Consider the following 20063-nt stretch of genomic DNA (forward strand, 5'->3'; position numbering starts at 1 on the left):
TTCTTTTTCCACTTGGCGTTTTTCAATTTGGCTTTTTTTAATCCTTTTGGCGTTTTTTCGCTATTTTTTTTTAGCTCCTTTGCAGTTTTGCAAAGTTTCAGCATGTTGAGCCAATGGCCTTTTTTCCCTGAAATCGTGGCGTTTTTCTCTCATAGAAGTCTATGGGAGTGAAAAAACGCCAAGAAAAACGACATGTGGGTTTTTATTCTTTTTTGTATTCCAAAAAAGCGATAGATACCTTTTTTTAATAAAATTTTGTAGGGTACCATTAAAAAAATAAAATAAAAAAGATACAGTAGTGAAGGAAAAAATTGTATCAAACAGAATTTTTCTTTTTTATAACAACATTTTTAAACATTTTTAAAAGGGATAATTTTATGTGGGCAGGCAGGGCACTAAAAATGTAGCCAACAATGATAAAAATGTAGTGTGTGTGTGTTTTTCACTTTTTTTTCTTACATTGTTTATGTAGTACTACTACTCCCAGCATGGAACACACTGTTCCATTATGGGAGTAGTAGTACCTGTACTAATTGACAGATCACCCGGGTCCGTTGCGATCCTTCTGTATAATTTATAGATGCGGCCGGCTGCTCTTCTGGTCCCCTGCACTGACGTATATATACACCTATTCGTATTTCCTGCAGAGAGCTGTGCTTGGCCAGATGGTTCCAGCCAATCACAGCTCTCTGCAGGAAATGTTAATAGGTGTTTATATACGTCAGGAGACCATAGAAGAGTGGCCTCCGCATCTATACATTATACAGGAGGATCACATTGAGTGTCAGGAGTGACATCCACTGTGGTCTTTCCTTAACTGCAGGTACTACTACTCCAAACATGGAGCACACTCTGCTCCATGCTGGGAGCTGTAGTACCTGCATTAATAGACATATCGCAACAGGTGTCAGAAGTTACACTTGCTGCGATCTGTCTATTAATGCAGGTACTACAGCTCCCTGCATGGAACAGAGTGTGCTCCATGTTGGGAGTAGTAGTACCTGCAAATAAGGACAGATCACAGCGGGTATCGCTCCTGACACCCAATGCGATCGTCCTATCTACTGCAGAGATGCGGAGCGGCTCTGTACAGCGTTCGCATCTCTGCACTATACCTGGATGACCGCGTTGTTTCAAGCTACAAAGGCGTTTCCTCAGGTCCCTGGTCACCAGGGACCTGAGGAAACGCATTTGTACCGTGAAACAGCGCAGTCATCCAGGTGTGTAGCTCCTGCCGCTCCAGCTCTGCTTGGTGTAGGGGTGTCGGGATGTTGTAACCTGCCGGTTATGAAACAAGAATAAATCTTTACCAGCAAGTTATCCAGTGTCAGGATTTGGCAGGCTGGAGGTGGATCCTCTGTGTCAGAGAGGGATTGGCGTGGACCGTGTCGGTGGACCGGTTCTAAGTTGCTACTGGTTTTCACCAGAGCCCGCCGCAAAGCGGGATGGTCTTGCAGCGGCGGTAGCAACCAGGTCGTATCCACCGGCAACGGCTCAACCTCTCTGACTGCTGAGATAGGTGCGGTACAAGGGATTAGACAAGAGCAAGGTCGAACGTAGCAGAAGGTCAGGGCAGGCAGCAAGGATCGTAGTCAGGGACAACGGCAAGAGGTCTGGAACACTGGCTAGGGATACACAAGGAACGCTTTCACTGGCACAATGGCAACAAGATCCGGCAAGGAAGTGCAGGGGAAGTGAGGTAATATAGGAAAGTGCACAGGTGAACACACTAATTAAAAACCATGCGCCAATCAGTGGCGCACCGGCCCTTTAAATCGCAAAGAACCGGCGCGCGCGCGCCCTAGGAAGCGGGGCCACGCACCGGGACAGCACAGACGGGGAGCGAGTCTGGTAAGCGGGTCGGGATGCGCACCGCGAGCGGGCGCGTCCCGCATCGCGAATCGCACCCCCGCTAGGGACATTATCGCAGCGCACCCGGGTCTGACCGGGGCACTGCGAACAGGAGAACGCTGTGAGCGCTCCGGGGAGGAGCGGGGACCCGGAGCGCTCGGCGTAACAGTACCCCCCCCCTTGGGTCTCCCCCTCTTTTTAGAACCTGAAAATTTGTAGATAAGGTCCTTGTCAAGGATGTTATCTTCGGGTTCCCATGACCTCTCCTCCGGGCCGCAATTCTCCCAATCTACAAGAATTTTTTTTTTTACCTCTGACCGTATTGGATTCAAGAATTTCTTTAACCGAGAAGATGTCTGAGGACCCGGAGACAGGAGTAGGAGCAACAACCTTAGGAGAGAAGCGGTTAAGGATAAGTGGTTTAAGGAGAGAGACACGAAAAGCATTGGGAATACGGAGAGAAGGAGGAAGAAGGAGTTTGTAGGAGACAGGGTTGATTTGCCATTCAAAGAGACATTTCTCCATTTTGGCATATAACTGATTGTCCCGGAGTCTATGAAGAACCATGCGGACATGCCGGCGGTGTTCTTCTAGGTTAGAAGAAAAAATCAAAATATCGCCCAGGTAGACCACAACACAGGTATGTAATAAATCACGAAAAATTTAATTTACAAAGTCCTGGAAGACGGCAGGGGCGTTGCAAAGCCCAAAGGGCATAACCAGATATTCAAAGTGTCCATCTCTGGTGTTAAACGTGGTCTTCCACTCGTCCCCTTCCCTGATGCGGATGAGATTATATGCACCTCTTAAATCCAATTTGGTAAAGATGTTGGCGCCACGTAGGCGGTCAAAGTGTTCCGAGATAAGAGGCAGGGGATAGCTGTTTTTTATACTGATTTTATTAAGACCGCGGTAATCAATGCATGGTCGTAAGGAACCGTCTTTTTTGGGGACAAAGAAGAACCCTGCTCCGGCAGGGGAGGAAGACTTGCGGATAAATCCCCTTTTTAAATTTTCTTGGATGTACTCCGTCATGGCTTGTGTTTCCGGAGCAGACAGAGGATAGATTCTGCCCCGGGGTGGAGTAGTACCAGGGAGGAGATCAATAGGACAGTCATAAGGCCTGTGAGGAGGCAAAGTCTCTGCTTGTTTTTTGCAAAAAACATCAGCATAGTCCAGATAGGCCTTGGGGAGACCTGGTATCGGAGGAGCCATAGGGTTTTGACTGACAGGACTGGGAGCAGACATAAGGCATTTTTTGTGGCAAGAAGTACCCCAGTTCTTGATTTCCCCAGTGGTCCAGTCAAGGGTAGGGGAATGGCGTTGCAACCAAGGTAGTCCAAGAAGAATTTCAGTGGTGCAGTTAGAGAGGACCAGAAATTCAATCTTTTCGTGATGGGGTCCAATGCACATTAAGAGGGGCTCTGTGCGGTAACGCACAGTACAGTCCAATCTTTCACCATTAACAGAGGCGATGTAGAGGGGTCTGGCGAGACTGGTCACTGGGATGTTGAACCTGTTAACGAAAGAGGCCAAAATAAAATTTCCTGCAGATCCGGAATCCAAGAAGGCCACAGCTGAGAAGGAGACGTTAGAAGAAGAAATCCGCACAGGCACAGTAAGACGTGGAGAAGCAGAGTTCACACCTAGCTGTCTCATCTTTGTGCGGAATCGGAGTGCGTCTTTCCTGACGTGGAGGTCGGATAGGACAATCCTTCAAGAAGTGTTCGGTACTGGCACAGTACAGGCATAGGTTCTCATTGCGGCGGCATGTCCTCTCTTGAGGTGTCAGGCGAGACCGGTCTACTTGCATAGCCTCCACGGCGGAAGGCACAGGAACAGATTGCAGCGGACCAGAGAAGAGAGGAGCCGGGGAGAGAAACCGCCTCGTGCGAACAAAGTCCATATCCTGGCGGAGCTCCTGACGTCTTTCGGAAAAACGCATGTCAATGCGGGTGGCCAGATGAATAAATTCATGCAGGTTAGCAGAGATTTCTCGTGCGGCCAGCACATCTTTGATGTTACTGGATAGGCCTTTTTTGAAGGTCGCGCAGAGGGCCTCGTTATTCCAGGACAATTTGGAGGCGAGAGTACGGAATTGGATGGCGTACTCGCCTACTGAAGAATTACCCTGGACCAGGTTCAGCAGGGCAGTCTCGGCAGAAGAGGCTCGGGCTGGTTCCTCGAAGACACTTTGAATCTCCGCGAAGAAAGAGTGTACAGAGGCAGTGACAGAATCATTGCGGTCCCAGAGCGGTGTGGCCCATGACAGGGCTTTCCCAGACAGAAGACTGACCACGAAAGCTACCTTTGACCTTTCAGTTGGAAATTGGTCTGACATCATCTCCAAATGCAGGGAACATTGCGAGAGAAAACCACGGCAAAGTTTAGAGTCCCCATCAAACTTGTCCGGCAATGATAAACGGAGGCTGGATGCGGCCACTCTCTGCGGAGGAGGTGCAGGAGCTGGTGGAGGAGATGGTTGCTGAAGCTGTGGTAGAAGCTGCTGTAGCATCACAGTCAGTTGAGACAGCTGGTGGCCTTGTTGCGCTATCTGTTGCGACTGCTGGGTGACCACCATGGTAAGGTCAGCGACAACTGGCAGCGGGACCTCAGCGGGATCCATGGCCGGATCTACTGTCAGGATTCGGCAGGCTGGAGGTGGATCCTCTGTGTCAGAGAGGGATTGGCGTGGACCGTGTCGGTGGACCGGTTCTAAGTTGCTACTGGTTTTCACCAGAGCCCGCCGCAAAGCGGGATGGTCTTGCAGCGGCGGCAGCAACCAGGTCGTATCCACCTGCAACGGCTCAACCTGCTGAGATAGGCGCGGTACAAGGGATTAGACAAGAGCAAGGTCGGAGCAAGGTCGGACGTAGCAGAAGGTCAGGGCAGGCAGCAAGGATCGTAGTCAGGGGCAACGGCAAGAGGTCTGGAACACTGGCTAGGGATACACAAGGAACACTTTCACTGGCACAATGGCAACAAGATCCGGCAAGGGAGTGCAGGGGAAGTGAGGTAATATAGGGAAGTGCACAGGTGAACACACTAATTAAAAACCATGCGCCAATCAGTGGCGCACCGGCCCTTTAAATCGCAGAGACCCGGCGCGCGCGCGCCCTAGGGAGCGGGGCCGCGCGCGCCGGGACAGCACAGACGGGGAGCGAGTCTGGTAAGCGGGTCGGGATGCGCACCGCGAGCGGGCACGTCCCGCATCGCGAATCGCATGCCGGCTAGGGACATTATCGCAGCGCACCCGGTCAGCGGGTATGACCGGGGCGCTGCGAACAGGAGAATGCTGTGAGCGCTCCGGGGAGGAGCGGGGACCCGGAGCGCTCGGCATAACATCCAGGTGTGTTGCTCCGTTTTTCTCCTCTATCGTATGATTTTTACAAGTAGAAACTTAGCCTTATGAAGCTGTCATAAAGAAAGGCTCCCTTTTTTTTACCATATTAACTGTCACGATGCCGGCTGGCAGGTAGTGGATCCTCTGTGCCAGAGAGGGATTGGCGTGGACCGTGCTAGTGGACCGGTTCTAAGCCACTACTGGTTTTCACCAGAGCCCGCCGCAAAGCGGGATGGTCTTGCTGCGGCGGTAGTGACCAGGTCGTATCCACTAGCAACGGCTCACCTCTCTGGCTGCTGAAGATTGGCGCGGTACAAGGGAGTAGGCAAAAGCAAGGTCGGACGTAGCAGAAGGTCGGGGCAGGCAGCAAGGATCGTAGTCAGGGGCAACGGCAGAAGGTCTGGAAACACAGGCAAGGAACACACAAGGAACGCTTTCACTGGCACTAAGGCAACAAGATCCGGCAAGGGAGTGCAGGGGAAGTGAGGTGATATAGGGAAGTGCACAGGTGAACACACTGATTGGAACCACTGCGCCAATCAGCGGCGCAGTGGCCCTTTAAATCGCAGAGACCCGGCGCGCGCGCGCCCTAGGGAGCGGGGCCGCGCGCGCCGGGACAGAACAGACGGAGAGCGAGTCAGGTAGGGGAGCCGGGGTGCGCATCGCGAGCGGGCGCAACCCGCATCGCGAATCGCATCCCGGCTGGCAGCGGAATCGCAGCGCCCCGGGTCAGAGGACGTGACCGGAGCGCTGCCGCGGGGAGAGTGAAGCGAGCGCTCCGGGGAGGAGCGGGGACCCGGAGCGCTCGGCGTAACAGTACCCCCCCCCTTGGGTCTCCCCCTCTTCTTAGAGCCTGAGAACCTGAGGAGCAGACTTTTGTCTAGGATGTTGTCCTCAGGTTCCCAGGATCTCTCTTCAGGACCACAACCCTCCCAGTCCACTAAAAAAAAATTTTTCCCTCTGACCTTTTTGGCAGCTAAAATTTCTTTGACCGAGAAGATGTCCGAGGAGCCGGAAACAGGAGTGGGAGGAACAGATTTGGGAGAAAAACGGTTGAGGATGAGTGGTTTGAGAAGAGAGACGTGAAAGGCATTAGGGATACGAAGAGAGGGAGGAAGAAGAAGTTTATAAGAGACAGGATTAATTTGACACAAAATTTTGAAAGGACCAAGATAGCGTGGTCCCAACTTGTAGCTAGGGACACGGAAGCGGACATATTTAGCGGAGAGCCATACCTTGTCTCCAGGGGAAAAAACGGGGGGAGCTCTTCTTTTCTTATCCGCGAACTTCTTCATGCGTGATGAAGCCTGTAAGAGAGAATTTTGGGTCTCTCTCCATATGATGGAAAGGTCACGAGAAATTTCATCCACAGCGGGCAGACCAGAGGGCAAGGGAGTAGGGAGGGGGGGAAGAGGGTGACGGCCGTACACCACGAAAAATGGGGATTTGGAGGAAGACTCAGAGACCCTGAAGTTATACGAGAATTCGGCCCATGGGAGGAGATCTGCCCAGTCATCCTGGCGGGAGGAAACAAAATGTCGCAAATAATCACCCAAGATCTGGTTAATCCTTTCTACTTGTCCATTGGACTGGGGATGATATGCAGAAGAAAAATTTAATTTAATCTTGAGTTGTTTACAGAGAGCCCTCCAGAATTTAGACACGAATTGGACGCCTCTATCCGAGACAATCTGCGTAGGCAACCCGTGAAGACGAAAAATGTGTACAAAAAATTGTTTAGCCAACTGAGGCGCAGAAGGAAGACCAGGAAGAGGGATGAAATGTGCCATTTTGGAGAATCGATCAACGACCACCCAAATAACAGTGTTGCCACGGGAAGGGGGTAAATCAGTAATAAAATCCATACCAATCAGAGACCAAGGCTGTTCGGGGACAGGCAGAGGATGAAGAAAACCAGCGGGCTTCTGGCGAGGAGTCTTATCCCGGGCACAGATAGTGCAGGCTCGCACAAAGTCCACAACATCCGTCTCCAGAGTCGGCCACCAATAGAAGCGGGAGATGAGTTGCACAGATTTCTTGATACCCGCATGACCTGCGAGATGGGAGGAGTGACCCCATTTGAGGATTCCGAGGCGTTGGCGAGGAGAAACAAAGGTCTTTCCTGGAGGAGTCTGCCTGATGGAGGCAGGAGAAGTGGAGATCAGGCAGTCAGGTGGAATGATGTGTTGCGGAGAGAGTTCAACTTCTGAGGCATCCGAGGAACGAGAGAGAGCATCGGCCCTAATGTTCTTATCGGCAGGACGAAAGTGAATCTCAAAATTAAATCGGGCAAAGAACAGAGACCACCGGGCCTGGCGAGGATTCAGCCGTTGGGCAGACTGGAGGTAGGAGAGGTTCTTGTGGTCGGTGTAGATAATAACAGGAGAACTTGATCCCTCCAGCAGATGCCTCCATTCCTCAAGTGCTAATTTAATGGCTAGAAGCTCTCGATCCCCGATGGAGTAGTTCCTCTCCGCTGGAGAGAAGGTCCTAGAGAAAAAACCACAAGTGACAGCATGCCCGGAAGAATTTTTTTGTAGAAGAACAGCTCCAGCTCCCACTGAGGAGGCATCAACCTCCAATAGGAAGGGTTTGGAAGGGTCAGGTCTGGAGAGGACGGGAGCCGAAGAAAAGGCAGACTTGAGTCGTTTAAAGGCGTCTTCTGCTTGAGGAGGCCAGGACTTGGGATCAGCATTTTTTTTGGTTAAAGCCACGATAGGAGCCACAATGGTAGAAAAATGTGGAATAAATTGCCTGTAATAATTGGCGAACCCCAAAAAGCGTTGGATAGCACGGAGTCCGGAGGGGCGTGGCCAATCTAAGACGGCAGAGAGTTTGTCTGGATCCATCTGTAGTCCCTGGCCAGAGACCAAATATCCTAGAAAAGGAAGAGATTGGCATTCAAACAGACATTTCTCAATTTTGGCATAGAGTTGGTTGTCACGAAGTCTCTGAAGAACCATACGGACATGCTGGCGGTGTTCTTCTAGATTGGCAGAAAAAATTAGGATATCGTCCAGATATACAACAACACAGGAGTATAACAGATCACGAAAAATTTCATTGACAAAGTCTTGGAAGACGGCAGGGGCGTTGCACAGTCCAAAGGGCATGACCAGATACTCAAAGTGTCCATCTCTGGTGTTAAATGCCGTTTTCCACTCGTCCCCCTCTCTGATGCGGATGAGGTTATAGGCGCCTCTTAAGTCCAATTTAGTGAAGATGTGGGCACCTTGGAGGCGATCAAAGAGTTCAGAGATGAGGGGTAAGGGGTAGCGGTTCTTAACCGTGATTTTATTAAGACCGCGGTAGTCAATGCAAGGACGTAGGGAGCCATCTTTTTTGGACACAAAGAAAAATCCGGCTCCGGCAGGAGAGGAGGATTTACGGATAAAGCCCTTCTTTAGATTCTCCTGGACGTATTCGGACATGGCAAGAGTCTCTGGGGCAGAGAGAGGATAAATTCTGCCCCGGGGTGGAGTAGTGCCCGGGAGGAGGTCGATAGGGCAATCATAAGGCCTGTGAGGAGGTAGAGTCTCAGCTTGTTTTTTGCAGAAAACATCCGCGAAGTCCATATAGGCCTTAGGGAGACCGGTTACTGGAGGAACCACAGAGTTACGGCAAGGGTTACTGGGAACCGGTTTTAGACAGTTCTTGGAACAAGAGGACCCCCAACTCTTGATCTCCCCAGTGGACCAATCCAGGGTAGGGGAATGAAGTTGAAGCCAGGGAAGTCCAAGGAGAATTTCCGAGGTGCAATTGGGGAGGACCAAAAGTTCAATCCTCTCATGATGAGATCCGATGCTCATAAGAAGGGGCTCCGTGCGGAAACGTATGGTACAGTCCAATCTTTCATTATTTATACAATTGATGTAGAGGGGTCTGGCGAGACTGGTCACCGGGATGTTGAACCTGTTGACGAGAGAGGCCAAAATAAAATTTCCTGCAGATCCAGAGTCCAAGAAGGCCACTGTAGAGAAGGAGAAGGCAGAGGCAGACATCCGCACAGGCACAGTAAGACGTGGAGAAGCAGAGTAGACATCAAGGACTGTCTCACCTTTGTGCGGAGTCAGCGTACGTCTTTCCAGGCGGGGAGGACGGATAGGACAATCTCTCAGGAAGTGTTCGGTACTAGCACAGTACAGGCAGAGGTTCTCCATACGGCGTCGTGTCCTCTCTTGAGGTGTCAGGCGAGACCGGTCGACCTGCATAGCCTCCACGGCGGGAGGCACAGGAACAGATTGCAGGGGACCAGAGGAGAGAGGAGCCGAGGAGAAGAAACGCCTCGTGCGAACAGAGTCCATATCTTGGCGGAGTTCCTGACGCCTTTCGGAAAAACGCATGTCAATGCGAGTGGCTAGGTGAATAAGTTCATGTAGATTAGCAGGAATTTCTCGTGCGGCCAGAACATCTTTAATGTTGCTGGATAGGCCTTTTTTGAAGGTCGCGCAGAGGGCCTCATTATTCCAGGACAATTCTGAAGCAAGAGTACGGAATTGTACGGCATACTCGCCAACGGAAGAATTACCCTGGACCAGGTTCAACAGGGCAGTCTCAGCAGAAGAGGCTCGGGCAGGTTCCTCAAAGACACTTCGGATTTCCGAGAAGAAGGAGTGTACCGAGGCAGTGACGGGGTCATTGCGGTCCCAGAGCGGTGTGGCCCATGACAGGGCTTTTCCGGACAGAAGGCTGACTACGAAAGCCACCTTAGACCTTTCAGTGGGAAACAGGTCCGACATCATCTCCAGATGCAGGGAACATTGGGAAAGAAAGCCACGGCAAAACTTAGAGTCCCCATCAAATTTATCCGGCAAGGATAAGCGTATCCCAGGAGCGGCCACTCGCTGCGGAGGAGGTGCAGGAGCTGGCGGAGGAGATGACTGCTGAAGCTGTGGTAGTAACTGTTGTAGCATAACGGTCAGTTGAGACAGCTGTTGGCCTTGTTGCGCTATCTGTTGTGACTGCTGGGCGACCACCGTGGTGAGGTCAGCGACAACTGGCAGAGGAACTTCAGCGGGATCCATGGCCGGATCTACTGTCACGATGCCGGCTGGCAGGTAGTGGATCCTCTGTGCCAGAGAGGGATTGGCGTGGACCGTGCTAGTGGACCGGTTCTAAGCCACTACTGGTTTTCACCAGAGCCCGCCGCAAAGCGGGATGGTCTTGCTGCGGCGGTAGTGACCAGGTCGTATCCACTAGCAACGGCTCACCTCTCTGGCTGCTGAAGATTGGCGCGGTACAAGGGAGTAGGCAAAAGCAAGGTCGGACGTAGCAGAAGGTCGGGGCAGGCAGCAAGGATCGTAGTCAGGGGCAACGGCAGAAGGTCTGGAAACACAGGCAAGGAACACACAAGGAACGCTTTCACTGGCACTAAGGCAACAAGATCCGGCAAGGGAGTGCAGGGGAAGTGAGGTGATATAGGGAAGTGCACAGGTGAACACACTGATTGGAACCACTGCGCCAATCAGCGGCGCAGTGGCCCTTTAAAGCGCAGAGACCCGGCGCGCGCGCGCCCTAGGGAGCGGGGCCGCGCGCGCCGGGACAGAACAGACGGAGAGCGAGTCAGGTAGGGGAGCCGGGGTGCGCATCGCGAGCGGGCGCAACCCGCATCGCGAATCGCATCCCGGCTGGCAGCGGAATCGCAGCGCCCCGGGTCAGAGGACGTGACCGGAGCGCTGCCGCGGGGAGAGTGAAGCGAGCGCTCCGGGGAGGAGCGGGGACCCGGAGCGCTCGGCGTAACATTAACCAATTACAGCCCAGCTTTTATTTTATATTCTGCTCATGAAAAATTAAACCTGCCCTTTGATTGATTGCTATGTAAATCTTCCTAGATGTACATTTTACCAATTTTCATTGTTAACCTCATAAACCATAAGTCTAGGTTTCCACACAGGGTTTTTCTGGCTTTTTTTTTTTTTTTTTGGGGGGGGGACTGTCACTGCAATTTTGGAGTCAAAGCCAGAAGTGGATCCAGTAGGAGGGAGAAGTACAAATCTGTCCTTTATAGTTCTCATTCCTACACTTCTGGCTTTGGCTTAAAAACTGCAGTGGAAACCTAATTTTAAAGGGATACTCCACTGGAAAACATTATTATTATTATTATTATTTTAAATCAACTGATGACAGAAAGTTAAACATATTTGTAAATTACTTCTACTAAAAAATCCTAATCCTTCCAGTACTTATCAGATGCTGTTATGATCCACAGGAAGTTCTTTTCTTTTTGGATTTCCTTTCAGCTAACACCTCTGTCCATTTTAGGAACTGTCCAGAGCAGGATAGGTTTTCTATGGGGATTTTCTCCTACTCTGAACAGTTCCTAAAATGGACAAAGGTGTCAGCAGAGAGCACTGTGGTCAGGCAGAAAGGAAATTCAAAAAGAAAAGAACTTCCTGTGGATCATAACAGTAGCTGATAAGTACTGGAAGGATTAAGATTTTTTAGTAGAAGTTTAACTTTCTGGCACCAGTTGATTTAAAAAAAAATGTTTTCCAGTGGATTTTCCAATGTATTCCGTCTACAGTACAGGAACAGTGAGTCCAGGGATTATTAGGAATCCCTGCTCCTGGCAAATCTGTACCAAAACCTGCACAATTTGGTTTAGGCTTCCCTACAATTTTTCCACTGTGGGAAATCCACATCATTTTTGCCACTGTGGCCATAGGGTAATAGAGTATGGGAATAACGTAACTAAAGCAAAACAGAATTCACTATAATGTTTTACAGGAATTATATTTTTTATTTTGTAAAAATGTATTTACTTATTTGATTTTTTTGCAGTCATGCACTGGTGTCCGCTCAGATTTCCCTCTGACTGATCATAACCAATTTGTTTTGGAATATGGTCCCATCGTCCTGTCAGGTCAGTATTGAGATAACCAGGTCATATCATAAATATGAGCTGACAGATTCTCTTTAAGGGCTCGTTCACATGGCTGTTGTGCTCTGGTGGGAGCTCGGCTGGTCAGTCCGATGGAAGGATGGAAGTTGAGTGGATAAAAGAATACTGCATTTCCTATTTTCTTCTCCGCTACAGTCCTGTAAAATACTGGATCCCCATGGACCTCACTCATATCAATGAGATCCCTCAGGACCTGATGGCATCAGTTGTGCTCTCTGACCTGTTCAGGGTCCCGTTTGGTGCCCAAAAAAAAAGAGACAAACAGACCCTGAATGGGTTAGAGCAAAACAGCCGTGTGAACTTAGTCTTGTAAAGAAACAAAAAATTTATTACAAACTAAAGCTTTAAATGTAGCTAAATTATCAAAACTATAACTAACTATAAGCGATACTAATCATACCAATTACAACATTTATTTTAATATAATTTATATATTTGCATAACATTTTTTTTAGAGCACAACACGAAACAGACAAAACTGACTATATAACTAATGTAGGTTATTATAATGATGATCTGCCATTTTACATGCATGAACCACGTTCTTTATACCTCTGATAAACTAAGATTCCCGGAATTGTTCACAACCAAATATATCGGTGATGCAGTCTTTCTAGATCTTGGAAATAAATAATCATAAATGCATTTACTAATATGTAGATATAAGTAGTTATCCACTAATGTATTAACCCACATATTAATGAACTCAATATGCTAACCAGACTGTCCAACCATTTACTGGACCCATAATATTCCCATATATATTATTTACTTAATACAGATAAATATGACACTTTTTCAGATTTATCTATTTTATGTTTATTTACTAATTTGTTTATTTTATGTTAAAAAAAGAAAAACATAACTTAACACCTTTAAAAATAGATTTTTTTTCTTGTTTTGTTACTTGTTTTTTCACTTCCTTCTGTCCCTTCCAAAACCCCCTTCTCCCACCTCCCACAGAACAATGAAGAGCACTTTCACTTAGTGAGGTATAATAAAGCATATGGACAAGGTAAGACTCAGGGGTCCAATATCAGTCACTTTAAAATACATATTCCTAAACAATACAACAAGGATGAAAGTGTCATTTTAAATATTAATTTTATTTTAAATTGCCTTTAATATCCAATGTGTACAATAAAATAAATGGAATTGATCATACAGAATAAAATGATCTGTCACGTGTATAACTGCCTTGAGGCTACAAAAATACATATAAAAAATAATTAAAAAAAATAAAATAAAAATTCCCTTTTGGAATAAACTGTCTACATTGTTTTATATAAAATTCAATCTTAGGGACAAAATACAGAATTGTCTACTTTTTGTTCTCTGTGGTTGCTGCAGCATAAAATATGGCAACATAAGGGATGCTTAGGTCCTACAGCTGCGGTCAACATAAAACTGGTGTAGGAAGTGCCATACCAGGACACTATGAATTACTCTGATATGCCTGGGCATTAACAAAATAATCATTGTTTATTAATGCCAGGTACCGTATATACTCGAGTATAAGCCGACCCGAGTATAAGCCGAGACCCCTAATTTCAACCCAAAATCCCAGGAAAAGTTATTGACTCGAGTATAAGACTAGGGTGGGAAATACATCATCCCCCCCTGTCATCATCCAGACCCGTCATTAACATCCTCATCATCATCACCGCCTGTCATCATCCAGACCCTCATCATCATCACCTGTCATCATCCCCTTGTCATCATCCCACACATCCCCCCTTCATCATCCCCTTGTCATCATCCCCACCCCCCTTCATCATCCCCTTGTCATCATCCCCACCCCCCTTCATCATCCCCTTGTAATCATCCCACACACCCCCCTTCATCATCCCCTTGTAATCATCCCACACACCCCCCTTCATCATCCCCTTGTCATCATCCCAACCCCCCTTCATCATCCCACCCCCCCCTTCATCATCCTCTTGTCATCATCCCCACCCCCCTTCATCATCCTCTTGTCATCATCCCACACACCCCCCTTCATCATCCCCTTGTCGTCATCCCCACCCCCCTTCATCATCCCACCCCCCCCTTCATCATCCTCTTGTCATCATCCCCACCCCCCTTCATCATCCCCTTGTCATCATCCCACACCCCCCCTTCATCATCCCCTTGTCATCATCCCCACCCCCCTTCATCATCCCACCCCCCCCTTCATCATCCTCTTGTCATCATCCCACACCCCCCCCCCTTCATCATCCTCTTCTCATTATCCGCCCTCAGTGTTCTTCAACCTGCGGACCTCCAGAGGTTTCAAAGCTACAACTCCCAGCAAGCCCGGGCAGCCATCGGCTGTCCGGGCTTGCTGGGAGTTGTAGTTTTGAAACCTCCGGAGGTCCGCAGGTTGAAGACCACTGCGGCCTTGAACATCATCCAGCCCCCTCTCACCCCCCTTTAGTTCTGAGTACTCACCTCCGCTCGGCGCTGGTCCGGTTCTGCAGGACTGTCCAGTGAGGAGGTGGTCCGGTGGGATAGTGGTTCCGGGCTGCTATCTTCACCGGGGGCGCCTCTTCTCCGCGCTTCCGGCCCGGAATAGAGGCGTTGCCTTGACAATGACGCAGAAGTACGTTGGCAATGAACGTACCTCTGCGTCGTTGTCAAGGCAACGTGACTAATCTGGGGCCGGGCCCGAAGCGCTTAGAAGAGGCCTCCCCGGTGAAGATAGCAGCCCGGAACCACTATCCCACCGGACCACCTCCTCTCCGGACAGTCCTGCAGCACCGGACCAGCGCCGAGCGGAGGTGAGTACTGTACAGAACTAAAGGGGGGTGAGAGGGGGCTGGATGATGTCGGAGGCCGCAGTGGTCTTCAACCTGCGGACCTCCGGAGGTTTCAAAACTACAACTCCCAGCAAGCCCGGACAGCCGATAGCTGCCCGGGCTTGCTGGGAGTTGTAGTTTTGAAACCTCTGGAGGTCCGCAGGTTGAAGACCACTGCGGGTGGGGGAGTTCACTCGAGTATAAGCTGAGGGGGTGTTTTCAGCACGAAAAATTGTGCTGAAAAACTCGGCTTATACTCGAGTATATACGGTAAGTAGTCATGGAGGGTGGATCCTGGCAGCAGCTCTACACCTAGCGGATGGAACGCGCCCCCTGGGACATGCCCCCAAGGACTAGTTAGACGGGTCCAGGCAGCATTTTTAATCTATAATTACTCTGAAATGACCAAGTGTATCAGAGTAATTCATAGTGTCCCGGTATAGAGCTTCCTGCACCAGTTTTATGCTGCCCGCTTTTTGGGCAGCATAAAACTGATGACAGAGTCTTCAGGAATAAGGCAGAGTCATGTGCATAGAGCCTATAGAGTGGCACAAAGCCTCACTTTGTATCTCTATATATTTGTTGCCTCAATAGGGCATCATATTATAAGGTGTAACACAGCATCGAACATGCCACAATTTTTTTTTTATATAGAATCCAACAGAAAAAAAAATTGGTATACTTATGGATTAAAGGGAAACTCTAGTACGCATGAGGGAAACTCCAGTATGCTTGAGCCCTAGTTGTTGTTTTTTTTTTTTTTTTTAGCAGTTTTACATATTACCATGTGCAAAATGTAAAATAAATTTTATGCTATGACAGTATTGAAATTCTTTATTTATACGTCTTCTAATTTTCAGATGATGAGAAAACCTCAGATGCTGCTGGTGAGTTCCTATTATACTTCACATTATTTTCTTTTAAAAGAGCACTAACTAGATGTTTTTTTTTAATTCCGAGTAACCCCTTTAAGTGCATCCTATAAAAAAAAAAAATGTCTTTTAGCATTGACATAGTTGTATGTAAATGTTTTTGGAGGTGATCAGAACTGGAGTCTGCCTCTCCCCAACCTACAATGGTTGATAACAGATAACAATAAATTCACAGACAATTTAAAGAAAGTTTACTTAAAGGGTTACTCTGCTCCCCAGCGTCTGCAAAATTCCACCTCACACCGGAACATTGAGCTCCTGGACACAGTGTGCGGGCTTCCGTGTTCAGGCCCACACCCTCGTGATGTCACGGCCTGCCCCATCAATGAAAGTCTATGGGAAGGGGGCATGACGGCCGTCTCGCTCCCTCCCATAGACTTGCATTGAGGGGGCTGGACGTAACGTCACATGACGGGGCGTGACGTCACAAGGGGGCGGGCGTGAACACGGAAGCCCGCACACTGTGTCCAGGAGCTCAATGTTCCGGTGTGAGGTGGAATTTGGCGGACGCTGGGGAGCGGAGTAACCCTTTAATGCATTTTCTTATTCAAAGTGTATTCTTTTTTGGAAACATATTTTTTTTAATTACATTTTCAACAATGTGTATAAACAGAATATAATACCAAGAAGGCACTAGGCATAGCACCAGAACAAAATCCAGAAGGATAAAGATAAAGTTATTTATCAGCATCACATGTCTAGGAGGCATGTCCAAATTAGAAAAGGAATAGCAACCCCCCCCCCCCCCCCCGTAGAATGGGAGACATCCACAAAACGTAGAAAAGCACCAAAAGAGTCAGCAACGGCAGACTAACCAGACTAACAGATCAGAGCGTACCAAAGTGGATTCTTTAGAATAATACTGGCATAATACTGTGTGAATTGAACAGTTGCGGAGCATTCTGGCCCGATTTTGGGAAAAACACAGCAAAAAAACGCTATGTGTAAACACAGTCTCAGGGGAGGTGTATAACTACTATTTATCCTATTTTGCTTGTAAAATAAAATCCTGGGTGGGAACATAGCCTTAAATGTATACTTAGCCTTAAAGGATAGGGGATAAGATGTCTGATCGCGGGGGTCCCGTCACTGGGGAACCCCGCGATCTCGGCTGCTGCACCCCAGACATCTGGTGCACAGAGCGAACTTCGATGACTGTCGATGAGGGGCTGAGGCTTGTGACGTCACGGTCACTCCCTGCTCGTGATGTCATGGCCACGCCCCCTCCCATAGACTTGCATTGTGGGGGTGTGGCTGTGACATCAGGAGCAGGGCATGTCCGTGATGTCACGAGCCTCCGGCGCTGCACCCGACGCTCTAAACGAACGTCGGGTGCAGCATGGAGATCGCCAGGTCCCCAGCGGCGGGACCCCTACGACCAGACATCTTATCCCCTATCCTTTGGATAAGGGATAAGATGTCCGGGGGCGGAATACCCCTTTAATCTAAATTTATATACTCATAAACTGTATAACCATTGTCTAAAATGTATCTGTTTTTTTTCCAGGGATGCATGCATCTTGGACAACACTTATACTTATTCTGCTGTTTCTCAAACACTGCTCCAGTTTCTGGTGAAATGTGATGCAATAAGGTGTATGACCGTCTTCCATGTCCCCTCCCCCATCATGTAACACATTCCATGGCAAAACAGAAAATATGGCACTACACCGGCATTATGCTCTTTGCTGTATAAAATGCTTAGTTGTCACATTTTCTGTATTTTTTCAGCTTTGTATTGAAATGTAACAGCTTTATTATATTCCTTCTGTTTTTATTTCATACTCCTGTTTACAAAATAAAATATTGGGAACATTCATGTTGGTGACATATTTATGAATTTCATCTAATACTTCAGGATCTGTATACAAAATACAGTATATACATTTTGTAACATTCCCATATGTTTCTTTAGGGCAAACAAGGCTTAGGCTTACAAAACAAATACATAAAGCAGTGGTCTCCAAGCTGTAGAAAAACTACAAACCCCAGCATGCCTGGACAGCAAAAGCTTACATAAAGTATACCAATCCTATATGTCGACACTAGTTCCATGTGCTTCCATGTTTTTAAAGGGGTACTCTGCCCCTAGACTTCTTATCCCCTATCCACAGAGATCGCTGGGAACCCCGAGATCACTGTGCAGCAGCCAGCTTAGAACGCTGGGTGCAGGTGGCGGGGGTCATGACATCACGGAAACGCCCCCTCAATGCACGTCACGCCACCTCAAAGCAAGTCTATGGGAGGGGGCATGGTGGCCGCCACACCCCCTCCCATAGACTTGCATTAAGGGGGCGTGGTGTGATGTCATGAGGGGCGTGGCTGTGATGTCACGACTCCCGTCGTCCGCTCCAAGCATTAGAAACAAAATGTTACGTACGCTGGGGCAGTGGAGTACTCCTTTAACAAATAGGACCTCTTTTCATATAACACCTATACTGTATGGGGGATATTTATCAACAGATTTATGTTATGTAACTTTGACGCAATTCTTTGGCACAGTGTCTTTTTGCGCCAAAGTTTGGCGCATTCTCTCCACTGTTGCTTTTTAAACTTCCCACAGTCCTGTGTGTGATTTTTGTTTTGGTCAGTAATTCATCATTTGCGCCAATCGATCTTTGGTGCAATTTTGCACCTTTAGGTTTTTTTTTCATGGAAAACACACATAGCAATGTCAGAAAATGTAAGGCGTCAAAATACATAAAACTTTTTTGGGTGAAAGCAGCGACGCCTCCGGGGCTGTGCACAACTTTCCTGCGACATGGTTGTCTCTGATGGACGTTCACCCTCCGTTGAGCCAGCATTGGACATGGCCACACAGAAAATGACTCACGCCGCTTGCTGATATACTGCAGGAGGGACTCCGAAATGGCTGCTCTACAGGGTAAAATATGCTGTCCTTTGTGGCGGTAAGTTCTGTGTAAAAGGCACCCAGGAGTGCCATTTATGACGCTCCGCGCCTGCTGGTACCGACTCTTCTCGACACCCCTGTGGCGGTGGGTACTGGGGAATAATTTGGCGTTAGCGCTTGCTGATTTTGGGGCTAATGCTAAGCCCCGGCTTAGTAATGGATTCCGTCAATAAGCCTGAAAATTCTATAAAAATAAAAAAAAACGACACATTGGAAAAATTATTTTATTTTAAAAAACACTACCCCACAGCCCTCGTTAGTCATTTTATTAAAAGAAAAAAATTCCAGTGTATCTGCAGTAGTCCCATGAATCCGCCATAATCCTCTGCATACAGGGATCTTAAGCGAGAAGAAAAAAGAAACACAAAAAATTGGTTAGGACATTTTTGGCGCTCTTCACAGGGAAGATGCTGGGAGTTGTAGTTTAGTAATAGCTGGAGTCTCCCTGTCTTGGAGGACAATAGCCAGAAAGGTCAGTTCCCATTATACAAAACGTACAATGTAAACATAGCCTCACACCCTTACCAGCCTGGCTCCTGTCTGTAGCTCCGTCCCCTAATGACATCATCACTAGGGGCGGAAATACACGGAATCGGCGGGGACAGGGAGCGAGGGAGGTAAGCTGACCTAGTCTTCTGTATAAACTATATACAGCTATCTATAGATAGCTGTATATTCTGTATACCGCCCAAAGGGGCTATAGGAGCAGGGAGTCCTGTCAGTCTGGTGACAGGATTCCCAGCTCCTGTATAGTATACTAAGGTACACTATGCCCCCCTGTATACTATACGGCCGGGGGAGGTGAGTAGTGATGCTATACATCACTACTCACCTTCTTACACTCTGTGGACCAGACGCTCAGCATCCGACCCACAGAGTGGTACCCGAAGACGGTGAGAAAACTGCCACAGGGGACAAATTTGGCTGTTTCCACACATCAGGAAAAACGCCAGAAAAAAACTGTAAATTTGGTATTGCTGTAATGATTTTTTTTTTATTTATCTTTATAATTTTGTACATACACAATAATTAACAATAAAATTACCTGACAGTATATCAACTAAATGGCAAAACCCACCCAAATTCCCACCCCTGTTGCTCATCTGGAATGTTTTTTTTACTGTAATCATAACATATAGAATGAGAATCAAGTTATTTTTACCATATTATGTATGGTGAACATAAATTTAAAATGCATAAAAGACAAAAATCAATTTTTTTCCATTTCCCAGCAAAAAACAAAACAAAACAAAAGTTAAAGGGGTACTCAAGCAAAAAAATTCTATTCTCCTATTGTGCCTGTGCTGGCACAATTGACAGAAAACTTGACCGTGACTTGCCTCCTAGT

The 20063-nt window shown here is 48.0% G+C and overlaps 1 protein-coding gene and 1 long non-coding RNA gene across 7 annotated transcripts in view; one reads left to right on the forward strand and one right to left on the reverse strand.

The window, feature by feature from the left end:
* Nucleotides 1-17729, forward strand: part of LOC130285507 (uromodulin-like) — a 75200-nt gene extending 57471 nt beyond the window's left edge. For 5 of the 6 annotated variants that reach the window (XM_056536988.1, XM_056536986.1, XM_056536989.1 and 2 more), the window contains 3 exons: nucleotides 11975-12056; nucleotides 15733-15759; nucleotides 17312-17727. In XM_056536988.1, the coding sequence (XP_056392963.1) occupies nucleotides 11975-12056; nucleotides 15733-15759; nucleotides 17312-17382 (180 nt within the window). In that variant the 3' untranslated portion in view covers nucleotides 17383-17727. Of the gene's footprint in view, nucleotides 1-11974; nucleotides 12057-13058; nucleotides 13111-15732; nucleotides 15760-17311 lie in introns of all 6 variants that reach the window. The other variant, XR_008847355.1, reaches the window with a different exon arrangement.
* LOC130285509 (uncharacterized) overlaps nucleotides 1-20063 on the reverse strand; it is a 37449-nt gene that overhangs the window by 15079 nt on the left and 2307 nt on the right. The gene's annotated exons all lie outside the window — the stretch shown is intronic.

This window comes from Hyla sarda, chromosome 8 (genome assembly GCF_029499605.1).
Source record: "Hyla sarda isolate aHylSar1 chromosome 8, aHylSar1.hap1, whole genome shotgun sequence".
NCBI lineage: Eukaryota > Metazoa > Chordata > Amphibia > Anura > Hylidae > Hyla > Hyla sarda.